At 30.5% G+C, this 14868-nt stretch overlaps 2 protein-coding genes across 2 annotated transcripts; one reads left to right on the top strand and one right to left on the bottom strand.

Annotated features, from left to right (window-relative positions):
- The first annotated feature begins 4144 nt into the window (after positions 1-4144).
- On the top strand, positions 4145-5002 carry LOC106300998 (splicing regulatory glutamine/lysine-rich protein 1-like). Its single transcript, XM_013737298.1, has one exon. The coding sequence runs from the start codon at positions 4223-4225 to the stop codon at positions 4784-4786; it is 564 nt and encodes a 187-aa protein (XP_013592752.1). The 5' UTR covers positions 4145-4222; the 3' UTR covers positions 4787-5002.
- A 1855-nt stretch (positions 5003-6857) lies between these two features.
- LOC106302850 (homeobox-leucine zipper protein ATHB-20-like) lies at positions 6858-8726 on the bottom strand. Its single transcript, XM_013739260.1, is given in 4 exon segments — positions 6858-7181; positions 8117-8181; positions 8184-8486; positions 8579-8726. Coding segments are annotated over 4 exon segments (840 nt in total).
- Positions 8727-14868: the final 6142 nt, after the last annotated feature.

Genomic DNA, 14868 nt, shown 5'->3' with positions numbered 1-14868 from the left:
CTAAAAGCCTAGTGAAATTACATCTCAGCCCCTTGTGACCAAACAAAAAAACAGAAGCCATTTTTATGAATATAGCCCTAGTAAATCGTCTGAGTCGTCTGAGATGTTGGAAGTCGTCTGGACGACTGAAGTGTAAGTCGTCTGGTACCGGTTTATTTTAAAAATAATTTATAAATCTTGTAAAAAAATATTTTGATGCGTGAAAAATAAAAATCAAGTAATTATAAACAGTTTTAAGTGATATAAATTAAGATATGATAAAATTGATTTGTTTTGAAGATAGATGAGTGGAAGTAGTGAATCATGAAATACTTTGGTTTAGGAGTTTGGCAAACATATGTTGTAGTATTGTATGTATTGTTAGGGTTAGATTTTGGAAAACTAAAATGTTTTTTTCAAAAATTAGTTTTCACCTATATGTGTTTATTTATGTGTATAGTAAACACTTTTCAAGTTTGATTTGATTTTATGAAGTCTTTAATTAGATAATTAAGTTTAGGGGTTATGTTTAGGGTGTGGACGACTTATATTTCAGTCGTCTGTTGAATAATTTACTCGGACGACGTATATTTTAGTCGTTTGTTGAATAATTTACTCGGACGACTTACATTTCAGTCGTCTGGTGAAGAAATTAAAACAGACGACTTACATGTAAGTCGTCCAGAAGAGTTTAATATTTTTAGCGGGAAATTAAATATTTTTAGCGGGAAACTAAAATAGAAGATTTTCCAGACGACTTACAAGTAAGTCGTCTGGTTTAAATTATTTAAGCGGGAAAATATTTTTTTTAAAAAATTTTAGGCGGGAATATTTGGACGACTTACATGTCAGTCATCTGTTTTAATTTCTTCACCAGATGACTGAAATGTAAGTCGTCCGAGTAAATTATTCAACAGACGACTGAAATATAAGTCGTCCACACCCTAAACATAACCCCTAAACTTAATTATCTAGTTAAAGACTTCATAAAATCAAATCAAACTTGAAAAGTGTTTACTATACACATAAATAAACACATATAGGTGAAAACTAATTTTTGAAAAAAACATTTTAGTTTTCCAAAATCTAACCCTAACAATACATACAATACTACAACATATGTTTGCCAAACTCCTAAACCAAAGTATTTCATGATTCACTACTTCCACTCATCTATCTTCAAAACAAATCAATTTTATCATATCTTAATTTATATCACTTAAAACTGTTTATAATTACTTGATTTTTATTTTTCACGCATCAAAATATTTTTTTACAAGATTTATAAATTATTTTTAAAATAAACCGGTACCAGACGACTTACACTTCAGTCGTCCAGACGACTTCCAACATCTCAGATGACTCAGACGATTTACTAGGGCTATATTCGTAAAAATGGCTTCTGTTTTTTGTTTGGTCACAAGGGGCTGAGCTGTAATTTCACTAGGCTTTTAGGTTAGTTTTGCATTTGATTCAAGTTTGGGTATAAGTTTGGGGTTAAAATCAAGTTGTGGGTTAGTTTTGGCAAAAACCCCATAATTTAATTGGTATTGATGAAATTGTGTTTTAGTTATAATATAAAAAATATAATATATATATATATATAATATTATCTATAAATGAATATAAACATATGTAATCTACGTTGTGACACAATGACTTTCTCAAAAAAATATTAAAAAATATATAAAATATATACATTATAAAATAAGGTATATTCATTTTTTTTATAAAATGAGTTCCTGCACAATATCGTGCACGTTTATTGCCTAGCTTTAATAATATCATTCAAGCTGAATATTTAATTCATCCATATTTTCGGTTCAGTTAACACTTCTTTACTATATATTTGGTATGTATTTCTTCCATGTTTTACCTATTTTTACAGAAATTCATGGTAAATCCAACAAGTAAATGTAAGTAAAATTTAATGTGTAAAAAAAATTTATTCTGGTGGTATTGATAAATATTTTGTACACGTTTTTACACATGCCTATTATTAAGACATTAATTTTATTAGTAAATTAATTATACTAAAATTAATTTATATTATTATTAAAAATATTAATTATATTAAAATTATTTTTGGATCAATTAGTACTTTTCACTAGGCCTGAGACGGATCGGGTATCCAAGGTATTTTAGGGTATCGGGATCCGGATTCGTTGGATCCGTGATATTAGTATCCGGATTCGGATCTGTGCCTCCCGGATATCCGCCGCAATATTGTATTATCCGCGAATATCCGGATTCGTTAAATAAAAATAATAATTTTTTTTTTTTTTTAAATTCTAAATTTTTTAAAATAATATATTAAATAAATATTTATACAAAATCTTGAAAAATATATATAAAGAAGATTATTAAATTTTTAAATATTATATTATAAAACTAATTTTATGTAATATTAATATATAAACTATAATTATTAATAAAATATATAATTTAATATATTTTAAGAAATTTGGATGCAGATCCGGATATGTGAAATTAAAATTAAGATATCCGGATCTGCATCTAAATTCGACGGATCTGATATTTTACTATCCGGATCTAGATCTGGACACCCCATATATCCTATTTTCGGAGCGGATCCGGCCCGGATCGGATCCCGGATAAAAAAAATCTAAGCCCTACTTTGCACAGTCTGATCACATAGAACTCGGTACAGTATTACTTTTCATTTATTTTATTACTCTCAAGAATCTTTTTTTTTTTTTTTTTTCGGGCCTTCGGCCTTAATCCCCCCCCAGGCCCGGGGCCGGCCGGCGCTGATACCGTGAACATGGCGTAAAGCACCCCTCCCCATGGGAATCGAACTAGGGGTGCAATGGAACCTACTCCAAGCACTAAACCACTAGCCCAACGCACCTTGGGTACTCTCAAGAATCTGCTGCCAGAAACTCACGCCTCTTTCGATTCTTTAACCGTCTTTGGGCAAATGTTTCTCTTCCTGCTCTCAGGGACACACCAAAGAAGATTGAACCTCCAATACCTATCCACAACACTCTTGGCCCAATACCTTACAAGTAAAAACTCCGTGCAAGAACTAGCGGTGTTTTTGTAGTATTAAACCTGCTCAACTCTAGAATACTGTACGTGTGTGTGCGCGCGCACCTTTAAGAGAGCAGAAGCTCCCTCCTCTCTTACAACCAGTCAACGATTCCTTGATATTGTTTGGCTGATCCCTGAGAAGATCAAGAAAGAGTAATTAAGAAGATCATACGCATATACTTTTATGGCTACATAATCTAAGCAATATCTAAACTAGAAAATTAAAAGAATCTAAACATTAAATATGTTTGAACAAGAAAAATAACATAGCAATTTAATACAAACATTATATGAGGAGTGTATATCGTTGTTATTAATTATTTTATTTTTCCAGATTAAGTTTGGTTTAGATCTTTGGTCTGAGTATTTTGTTTAAACCTAGGTACAAGGTTGTTAATAACTGGCACCATGATTATTAAATTATAAATACTAATCAGAATTTATGTGGGAAAATTTTTTTTTTTATTCCTAAATTAAGTTTCATAAAAATATATGCAAAAGGTCATAAAACTCTAGTAAAAACGTTTCTTATTTTTTATATATTTCACAAAATTATTGCACCAAACAAAATTCGTGCAACGCGCACAGACCCATATTTAGTACTCCTCCGTTTTAATATAGATGATGTTTTAGAAGGTTTGTTTTGTTTCAATTTACATGAAGTTTTGAGATTTTAAAGAAGTTTTGAGATTTTAAAGAAGTTTTGAGATTTTAAAGAAGCTAATTTTAGCTTTATTGGAAACTGTTCAACCAATTAGATTTTACAGTCTTTTTTATAATTGGTTAACTGATTTTAAAATTATATCTTTAAAAAAATTTTCTAGGAAAATGTAATTTTATTAATCTTTTTGCACTATTACAAAACATCAACTATTATGAAACGGAGGAAGTATATTATATATAGAGGAGATAAGAATATTCTTTTTGAATTTCCATAATTGAAGGTTCTAAATTTGAAGTTTTTGAAATGATGACTACCAAAAACATTTGCGAAATAAATGGATGACCGGAGAAGTCAACACAATTCGTTGACCATCAAAACAAGGTTACTATTTTTACGCATAGATAAAACTGCAAATGATTTAAGAAATGAACACACGAACTCAATCCTCTTATTTAATATCTCCCTTTTAACAAATTAAAGTTCGATCTGTTTCAAATTAAGTTGAGGGAAAAGTAATAATAAAACATGGCAAAGATCTCTATTGTGCTTCTCGTTGTCGCTCTTATTGTCTTTCTACATGTCTCTGAGGCTCAACGTTCAACAGATAAAGACGAACAAAAAGATAAAGAAGAAAAAGTAACTGAAAACGACAAAGACAAAGAAAGAAATAAAGACGAAAACGTACTTGAAAATGACAAAGACAAAGTCAAAGACAAAGACAAGGAAAGAGATAAAGACGAAAAAGTTCTTGAAAACGACAAAGACCAAGACAAAGACAAAGAAAGAGATAAAGAGGAGAAAGTAATTGAAAAGGACCTGGATGAAGCCAAGGACTTGATCGCAGAAGACTTGAAAGAAAAGAAAGCCAACCTTAAGAGCTTGGAAACCCAGGTGAATGAGTTAACCAAATCTGAGACGGTGTTGGATGAGCTCGGAGAAGCTCACAAAAAGGGTAAGAGTCTAAAACCTTATGAGAAAAAGCTTAAGAAATTCAACAGAAGGATTAAGCGGACACCAAAGAAAAAGAGATATGGATCCATAATCCAGAGCATTTTGAAGGATTTGGGATTAAACAGAGGGAGATATTGAAACATGAACTAGGGTTTCATGAACGTTATAAGGAGGTTTCATATTGGCCCCATGAAGTTTGGCTTTACAAATGAGAGGAACTAATAATTTGCCCATTGTATATATTTATTTAATTGCACATAAATTTAATATTAAATCAACTGTAATACTATTAAATGAAAGTATTGCTAGTAATATTGTAATATATTTTTGCGCTAATGTTTTGTTAATTTGTTATCAACCCAATATTGTAATAGTTGCAGAATATTTTTTTTTTGCTTTTCACACAAAACTAGTTTATGAGATGATTTATCCATCAACATATATAACCACGTGCACTCCATATCCATCGAATACTTGAGAGGCCGGGTATTCCACACGCCAATATGGTATATCTAGATTCCAACAACTACAGTTCATACATGTATGTACAAATATATTCACACATATGATATAATGTTATAACTTTATAAAATTAACAATAAGGGTTCTAATCTGGTAAGAAAGATATATATATATATATATATATCAACATTGTCAACTGGTTATTAAGAAACATAGCACTTACATATATACATATATAGCTAATCGCTCAACTAGCAGCACTTGCTGAATGGCTACCAGGAAGAATATCGGAGATATTCATCAATGACAGAAGAATATGCATTTCGTGTTATATATTACACTAAAATTACAATATAGTACATTCACTTATAAGCAGAGGTGATTAGATTACGTTATGTGCTTAAACCTGAATATTTGGCCCATCTATTCAAGCAGGTATCAAGTATGTATGTAGACAGTAGACTGTATGTGACGCATGGTATTCGTCCATAACGAATTAGATGCAAGTGTGTTTTCAGTAATATTTTGGCATATATTGTAAACTTGTAGTTCAGTATAAGTTCGTTGTTTAAAATTGCAACTTGCAAAGATAATAAACAATAAAATATATATTAACAATAACATGGCAATTAGGATCTCAAGAAGCAGATACACCTATAATGCAAGAAATAATAGACTTACATCACGATATCTTTTTCTTCCTCATTCTGATTTTGGTTTTCGTATTTATGGATCTTGATTCGTACTTTATGGCATTTCCATTTTATTATAATAAAATTTGACGAGGTCATGGTTTCTAGTCCCACCCAACTGGTTAGAGGGAGAATTTTGATCGGATAAAAGAAAGTAGTTTTTCTATATACCACACAACAAAATACACATTTAGACTATGTTTGGAAAGTCTTCCAAAAAAAAGAGACTACTTTTGGAAAATGTTGGAAATGAAAGAAACGTAATTTATAAATCTTGGTAAGGTTGGGATCAGAGTCATAGAAGGTTAGACTGTACATTAGCGTGTGTTCATATTAACTTTTGCTAAATGACAATGCTATGCTTCTCTTTTTGTCCAATTTTTCAGTCACTAGCAAAGAAGTATAAGATGATCTTACGATTAGCTTGTAAACTCTTGATCCATATATATAACTGTAACATCCCGAGTTGTGATATATGAAAATGCTTAAGAGAATTGATTTGACTACCTATGTCACCAAAGTTGACTTACCTTTTCCGGAATACATCTTGAAAAAACTCTAGAGTTAAGCGTGCTTGAGCTGGAGTAGTGGAAGGATGAGTGACCTATCGGAAAGTGATTTGCGATAGCATGCGAATGAGACCAAAGCAAGGGAAAAAAGTCGGGTGGTGATTGCAGGGTCAGTAAACAGTGATTTCGAGCCTTTGGAAAATTAACGGACCGACTGTCAGGCGGGATGGAACCCACGGACCGAAAGAGCGGACGTAGATGGCCCATTAGCCGTGGGCGGGTCGGGGCGTTACAATAACTTGCTCATAAAAGTAAAGATTAAATTTATCAATTCGATTAAACAACAATTTTTCCCACTATACACCAATGCTCTACAAATCCAAAGAAACCAAATAAATCACAATTTAAATTTAAAAGAGTAATAATATATAATTTCAAATAGTCAAATGCAAATAAGAGATGAAGTGTCTCATCTCATGATGCTGACGATGGTGGTGATGATAATGCCATGATGGTGGTGATCCATTCGAGCTATAAAATCATTAATCAATTGAATTGGCGGTGGTTGTTGTGGTTTGGATCAGACCATGCCCAGTAACCATCCGTCGTAGTTTCATCAATGCCATTAAACATGTTACAAAGGCTCTCTTCTTGAACCATTTCATGATTCTGACGATGATGTGTAGATGCCCGAATCGATGAAGGGAAAAGGTCTTTGATCGTGCTCACATGTGTTGTAGTGGTCTCTCTGGGTATCTCCAGATTTATGTCTGAGCTATTCTCAATGCTTCCATTATTGCTCCATGAAGCTTCTGCTTCTCTCTTTATTATGCTTCCTTCATTACAATCATTGTTCTTTAATGACATTACCTTTAACCATCATACACATATCAAATGTTAAGTTTTAGAAATTCAAACACTATTTGTTCATTGATGCACTTGAAGTCCGAATACGTTTTTTGGATTCATGAGTCATGGTTACATTTCTAAATGACATTTAAATAATATCTATTTCAATATTTTTTGAAGTAACAGCAAAATATTTGGAAAATTGACTACAAATATACTTAAAATAACCGTTCTTGTATCAGAATTTTCAATTTCAGTAAGCCTATAGAATTTAGAAATTTCCACAAGTTATATTTAGAGATGTAGTAACTATCACATTTTAGCAGAATCATTTGAAAACCCAAAAATAGTATTGTTAAATATATTGTATTTTTCTCTTATGGTTGGCGCGTTCTGCACATGCAATGGCTTGATAGTCGTATATGGGAATGCACTAATTAAATGTATACAATGATCAAGAACAATTTACTTAAAAACAAAACACCCACTGTCTTTTGACAAACATCTCATAGTGTTGGATCATTAAAAGCCTAAGAATAATTTATTGCATTTCATATTAAATGAGACTCTTTTCGTACCGCTAGGGATGCTTAACGCCAATCCTACTATAATATAAACGCATATATAAACTTGATAAATTCATGACGCAATCCAAGTAAAAAATCAGGTATTATTTTTATATCCTAAAACCCAAAATATAAGCTGAAATACTGAATCCAAAACGATTTTTAAAGACTTTCTTAACAAATTTTCATTATAATTTTTTTTCAAACAAAAAATAATAATTATAATTTTTTTTCAAACAAAAAATAATAATTATAATTTATGAGATTCATTTTACTTTATTAATACTGTAAAGTAAAACTAAATGACCCAACCAAAAATTAAGCCAAAAGTTCGATTAATTTTTTCTAGAGACAGATAGTTAGATATATATATATATATATATATTATACCTCAGCAAGAAGTTTCTTCTTGTGGGCAAGAAGAGAATCATTGTCGGATATAAGGGACTCAAACTGTCTCTCTCGAGTTGTCTAGTCTTCCACCTAGCTCTCCTGTTTTGGAACCAGATCGCTATCTGCCTCGGTTGCATCCCCAATGCTTTAGCTAATTGTATCTTCCTCTCTGGCTCCAGCTTATTCCCTAGCTCAAAGCTCTTCTCTAATACCTTAACTTGCTCTAATTGTAGCCTCTTCTTCTTCTCCCCAAGCATCATATGTTCCCCATCGTCTGATAAATTCTCCTCATGATCAACTGATTGATGATGATCCTCTTGCACGTTCATTAACGACATAGATCTGTTCATCATGTAGTTTCCTCCTCCTATGTAAACCAACAAGACAACAAATACGTTAAATACGACTATATTCTATATATGTAGGGACATATATATATATATATATAGATAGTAGTACCATTGAAGAGATGAGGAGGAGGACAAGAGGGGAGTTGATCATGGCTATTGTCCTCATGACGTTGTTGGAACATAAAAGCATGTTGAGGGAAGGCCATCTCCAAACTAAATCCTGCAGCTGCGTCTGCGGTTGGATCAAATAAATACATGTATATACAAACGAACTCCACCAAGAGGATTGATCACATATATGCTTTCTATTGGATCGTGAACTTATGTTATGATGATGAATGCTTTTGTTGTTTAAAGATTTAGAGATCAATAACAAAGGAGTTTGGAGTTCCTTGGGGATCTCATCATCAACCCCTCATATAAAGAGAAAGAGAAAGCAAAGGATGAAAGGATCATGTTAAGGGAGGTTTCTAGGACCCATCCTTTTTTTATCAATTAGCTTTAGGCTTATGTTATTCATATATACTAATCCATTTGTTACATGTAGTACTAATTTATTTGTTCATATATTTCAAAAATTCTCTGTAATATACAGGGACTAAGCATGTAATGGTAGGCCTGGGACTTTTATCCGAGATCCGGATTCGATCCGGATCCGACCCGAAAATCCGGATATCTGGAGGGGCCGAATCCGGATCCGGATAATAAAATGTTGGATCCGTCAAAGCCGGATCCGGATCCGGATATCTTAATTTTTAAGTCCGGATATCCGGATCCGTAAGTTTTATTAATAAATATTTCAAAACTATTAATATCTATATATAAAAATTAATTTTATTTAATATATTTTCATTTTTATAATAATATATATAAATTTTATGTAAATTTTATAATATTATACATAGAAATAATTAAAGACATTATATATATATTTTTTTAAATTATTGTTAATATTATATATATATATATATATATATATATTATTTTTTATTTATTTATTTTTATTTATTTTAAGGATCCAAATCCGGATTCGGATATCCGTCGGATATTACAATTTTTAGGAGGATATCCGATACCAGGATATCCGAAAACCCTGGATCCGGATAAAGATAGTAATATTATGGATCCGCCGGATAAGGATCCGGATCCGGATACCTTAAAATTATCCGGATATCCGATCCGTCCCGGGCCTATGTAAAGGTAGTATATTATATACTCAGGATGTTCTCCCCCACCATCTTTAATCTTTATATGCTTGAAATCCTCTCATATTGTACTGAGATTGACATATAATTAATTATGTTTTCAGACGAAGAAGCCCAAAAGCAATAATACATGTAGAAGAATCGCTTCCTCCTCCACCCATATGGGCTGTTTTTTTGCATTAAGGTCCAAATAATCTGACAACCATAAAGCCTAACTAGATTGAACTGGACTTTTGAAAACCCAAGTATCAAATGAGGACATTTCCGTCAAAATCTAATGGTAAAACGCTAAAACAAAAGGTAATTGAAAGAAAAAAAAGACAAAAATAACACTAAATCAAGTTTTTGTTTCCAAACTAGTACTCAAAGTCAAAAGTCACAAAAATAGCACTTAATGTTTTATCAAAAGTCACAAACTTAGGGTTTAGAGTTAAAGGGTGGGGTTTAGGATTTAGGGTTTAGGGTTTAGGGTTTAGAGTTTAGGGTTTAGGGTTTAGAGTTGAGAAATGAGGTTTTGGGGATAAGATTTCAAATTTTGAAAAAGAAAAAAAAGATAAACTTAGAAAGGTGCTATTTTGGTCATTTTAGTTTTTGAGTGATATTTTTGTGATATAAACTTAGAAAGGTGCTATTTTGGAGATTTGCCCTAATTGAAACGCTTAAAATTCAATTTAGGGGTAAAAAGTGTTTGGGGGCGGCGTGATTGGATAAGAATTGAGACCGGCGTAACAAGATGGAGAGACGTAAACAGACAAATGTGTTGATCATTTCACGCTGGATTCACGACAAGGACATCCCGAACCTGATTCAGAATCACCGGTGGCAGCTTCGAGTCCTCGCTCTCCGAAGCTGAAGGCTAGCTCCAAACTGAATCGATGGTCCACTGCCAGGCGTAAAGCCCGGGTTACGCTCCCACATTAAAATATAACTACCATTCTAAATCTATATTTTTTCTCAAAATCTATGTATTAACCCACGAAACTATTGAGTTTTACATTAAATGCTCTATATATATTGAAACCTATATTTTAGTGTCGTTCTAAAATATCTAACCATATTGTACATTTTTATTAATGTAGGTTACACTCTCTTTCATCGTACATGGGCAGAATTCTAATTTTTTTATCAATAAATTTAGTAAAACTTCGTAATACTCCTTAAATCGGTGGACTAAACACTATAAAATCACAATTTTCAAGAGAAATAGAGACAACAAAGGTTCCAAACTTCTTTGACCATCATCATATGTTAGTTCATGATGCAAATATGCTTAAAAAATTAATCTCATATTTTTGAATTTTTCTCAAAATCTATGTGTTAACCCATACGAAAATATTGAGTTTTGCGTTAAATACTCTATTGAAACCTATACTTTTGTGTTATTCTAAAGTTTCTAACCACACTCTTCATTTGTATTAATGTGTACTAAACTCTCTTTCAAGGTACATGGACATCGTTCTAATTTTTTAATCAAAAAGTTTAGTAAAACTTCATAATACTCCAAAATCGGTGGACTAACCACTATAAAATCACTATTTTCAAGAGAAATGAAGAAAACAAAGGTTCCAAAACTCTTTGACCAACATCACATGTTAGTTCAGGATGCAAATATGCTTAAAAAAATAATTGTCATATTTTTTGAATTTTTCACAAAATCTATGTGTTAACCCATACGAAAATATTGAGTTTTGCGTTAAATACTCTATTGAAACCTATACTTTTGTGTTATTCTAAAGTTTCTAACCACACTCTTCATTTGTATTAATGTGTACTAAACTCTCTTTCAAGGTACATGGACATCGTTCTAATTTTTTAATCAAAAAGTTTAGTAAAACTTCATAATACTCCAAAATCGGTGGACTAACCACTATAAAATCACTATTTTCAAGAGAAATGAAGAAAACAAAGGTTCCAAAACTCTTTGACCAACATCACATGTTAGTTCAGGATGCAAATATGCTTAAAAAAATAATTGTCATATTTTTTTTATCTTTTTCTCAAAATCTATGTGTTAACCCCTACGAAAATATTAAGTTTTATGTTAAATGCTCTATATTTTGAAACATATACTCTAGTGTGGTTATAAAATTTCTAACCACATTCTACATTTGTATTAATGTATTCTAAACTCTATTTCATGGTACATGGGATATCGTTCTAATTTTTTTATCAATAAATTTAGTAAAACTTCATAATACTCCCTAAATCAGTGGACTTACCGCTATAAAATAACTATTTTCAAGAGAAATGGAGAAAAAAAAAGTTTCAAACCTCTTTGTCCATCATCGTATGTTAGTTCAGGATGCAAATATACTTAAAAAAATTATTGTCATATTTTTTGAATTTTTCTCAAAACTATGTGTTAACCCATACGAAAATTTTGAGTTTTATGTTTAATGCTATATATATTGAAACATATACTTAAGTGTGGTTCTAAAATTTCTAACCACATTCTACATTTGTATTAATGTATTCTAAACTCTATTTCATGGTACATGGGCATCGTTATAATCATTGTTATTAATAAATTTAGTAAAACTTCATAATACTCTCAAAATCGGTGGATTACCCCCTATAAAATCACAATTTTCAAGAGAAATGAAGACAAAAAAGGTTCCAAACCTCTTTGACTATCATCATATGTTAGTTTAGGATGCAAATATGCTTAAAAAAATAATTGTCATATTTTTTTTATCTTTTTCTCAAAATCTATGTGTTAACCCCTACGAAAATATTAAGTTTTATGTTAAATGCTCTATATTTTGAAACATATACTCTAGTGTGGTTATAAAATTTCTAACCACATTCTACATTTGTATTAATGTATGCTAAACTCTGTTTCATAGTACATGTGCATCGTTCTAAGTTTTTTATCAACAAATTTAGTAAAACTTCATAATACTCCCTAAATCGGTGGACTAACTACTGTAAAATCACTATTTTAAAGCAAAATAAATACAAAAAACGTTTAAAACCTCTTTGACTATCATCATATGTTAGTTGAGGATGCAAATATGCTTTTAAAAAATATTTTCATATTTTTTGAATTTTTCACAAAATCTATGTGTTAACCCATACGAAAATATTGAGTTTTACGTTAAATGCTCTATATATTGAAACCTATACTTTAGTGCTGTAATAAAATTTCTAACCACATTCTACATTTCTATTAATGTATGCTAAACACTCTTTCATGGTACATGGACATTGTTCAAATTTTGTTTATCAATAAATTTAGTAAAATTTCATAATACTCTCTAAATCAGTGTTCTAACTATTATAAAATCACTATTTTCAAGAGAAATGGAGACACCAAATGTTCCATACCTCTTTGGCCATAATCATATATTATTTCATGATGAAAATATGCTTAAAAAAAGATATTGTTCTATTTTTTAAAATTTTCTCAAAATTTATGTGTTAACCCATAGGAAAATATTGATTTTTATGTTAAATGCTCTATATATTGAAACCTATACTTTAGTGTTGTTCTAAAATTTCTAACCACATTCTACATTTCTATTAATGTATGCTAAACACGCTTCATGGTACATGGGCATCGTTCAAATTTTGTTTATCAATAAATTTAGTAAAACTTCATAATACTCCTTAAATCGGTGGACTTACCGCTATAAAATCACTATTTTCAAGAGAAATGGAGAGAACAAAAGTTCAAAACCTCTTTGAACATCATCATATGTTTGTTCAGGATACAAATATGCTTAAAAACAGTATTGTCATATTTTTTGAATTTTTCTCAAAATCTATGTGTTAACCCATACAAATATATTGAGTTTTATGTTAAATGCTCTATATATTGAAACATATAATTTAGTGTGGTTCTAAAATTTCTAACCACATTCTACATTTGTATTAATGTATTCTAAACTCTATTTCATGGTACATGGGAATCTTTCTAATTGTTGTTATCAATAAATTTAGTAAACCTTCATAATACTCTCTAAATCGGTGAACTAACAACTATAAAATAACTATTTTCAAGAGAAATGGAGACAAAAAGGTTCCAAACCTCTTTGACTATCATCATATGTTAGTTTAGGATGAAAATATGCTTAAAAAAATAATTTTCATATTTTCTGAATTTTCTCAAAATCTATGTGTTAACACCCCTACGAAAATATTGAGTTTGATGTTAAATGCTCTATATTTTGAAACATATACTTTAGTGTGGTTCTAAAACTTCTAACCACATTCTACATTTGTATTAATCTATGCTAAAATCTTTTTCATGGTACATGAGCATCGTTCTATGTTTTTTATCAACAAATTTAGTAAAACTTCATAATACTCCCTAAATCGGTGGACTAACCACTATAAAATCACTATTTTAAAGCAAAATAAAGACAAAAACAGTTCAAAACCTCTTTGACCATCATCATATGTTATTTAATGATGCAAATATGCTTAAAAAAATGTTGTCATATTTTTTAAAATTTTCTCAAAATCTATGTGTTACCCCATACAAATATATTGAGTTTTATGTTAAATTATCTATATATTGAAACATATACTTTAGTGTGGTTCTAAAATTTCTAACCACATTATGCATTTGTATTAATGTATTCTAAACTCTCTTTCATGGTACATGAACATCTTTTTAATTTGTTTAACAACAAATTTAGTAAAAATTCGTAATACTCCGTAAATCGGTGGATTAACCACTATAAAATCACTATTTTCAAGAGAAATAGAGACAAAAAAGGTTCCAAACCTCTTTGACTATCATCATATGTTAGTTCAGGGTGCAAATATGCTTAAAACAATTATTGTCATATTTAGTGTTGTTTTAAAATTTCTAACCACATTCTACATTTGTATTAATCTATTTTAATATCTTTTTCATTGTATATGGGAATCGTTATAATTTGTTTATCAATTAATTTAGTAAAATTTCATAATACTCCCTAAATCGATGAAATAACTACTATAAAATAATTATTTTCTTGAAAAACGAAGACAACAAAAGTTCCAAACCTCTTTGAACATCATCATATGTTAGTCCAGGATGCAACTATGCATTAAAACAATATTTTTTTTTTTTTGAAATTTTCTTAAAATCCATGTGTTAATAACCCTTTCGAAAATATTGAGTTTTTGGTAAATACTTTATATACCAAAGCCTATAATCTTCAGTGTTGTTTTAAAATTTCTAACCACATTCTACATTTGTATT

This window comes from Brassica oleracea, chromosome C1 (genome assembly GCF_000695525.1).
Source record: "Brassica oleracea var. oleracea cultivar TO1000 chromosome C1, BOL, whole genome shotgun sequence".
Taxonomy (NCBI): Eukaryota; Viridiplantae; Streptophyta; class Magnoliopsida; order Brassicales; family Brassicaceae; genus Brassica; species Brassica oleracea.
This window is presented reverse-complemented; position numbering and strand designations above follow the sequence as displayed.

What these genes read in the sequence shown, in the direction of transcription:
- LOC106300998 (XM_013737298.1), top strand. Translation starts at nt 4,223, where the DNA reads ATGGCAAAGATCTCTATTGTGCTTCTCGTTGTCGCTCTTATTGTCTTT.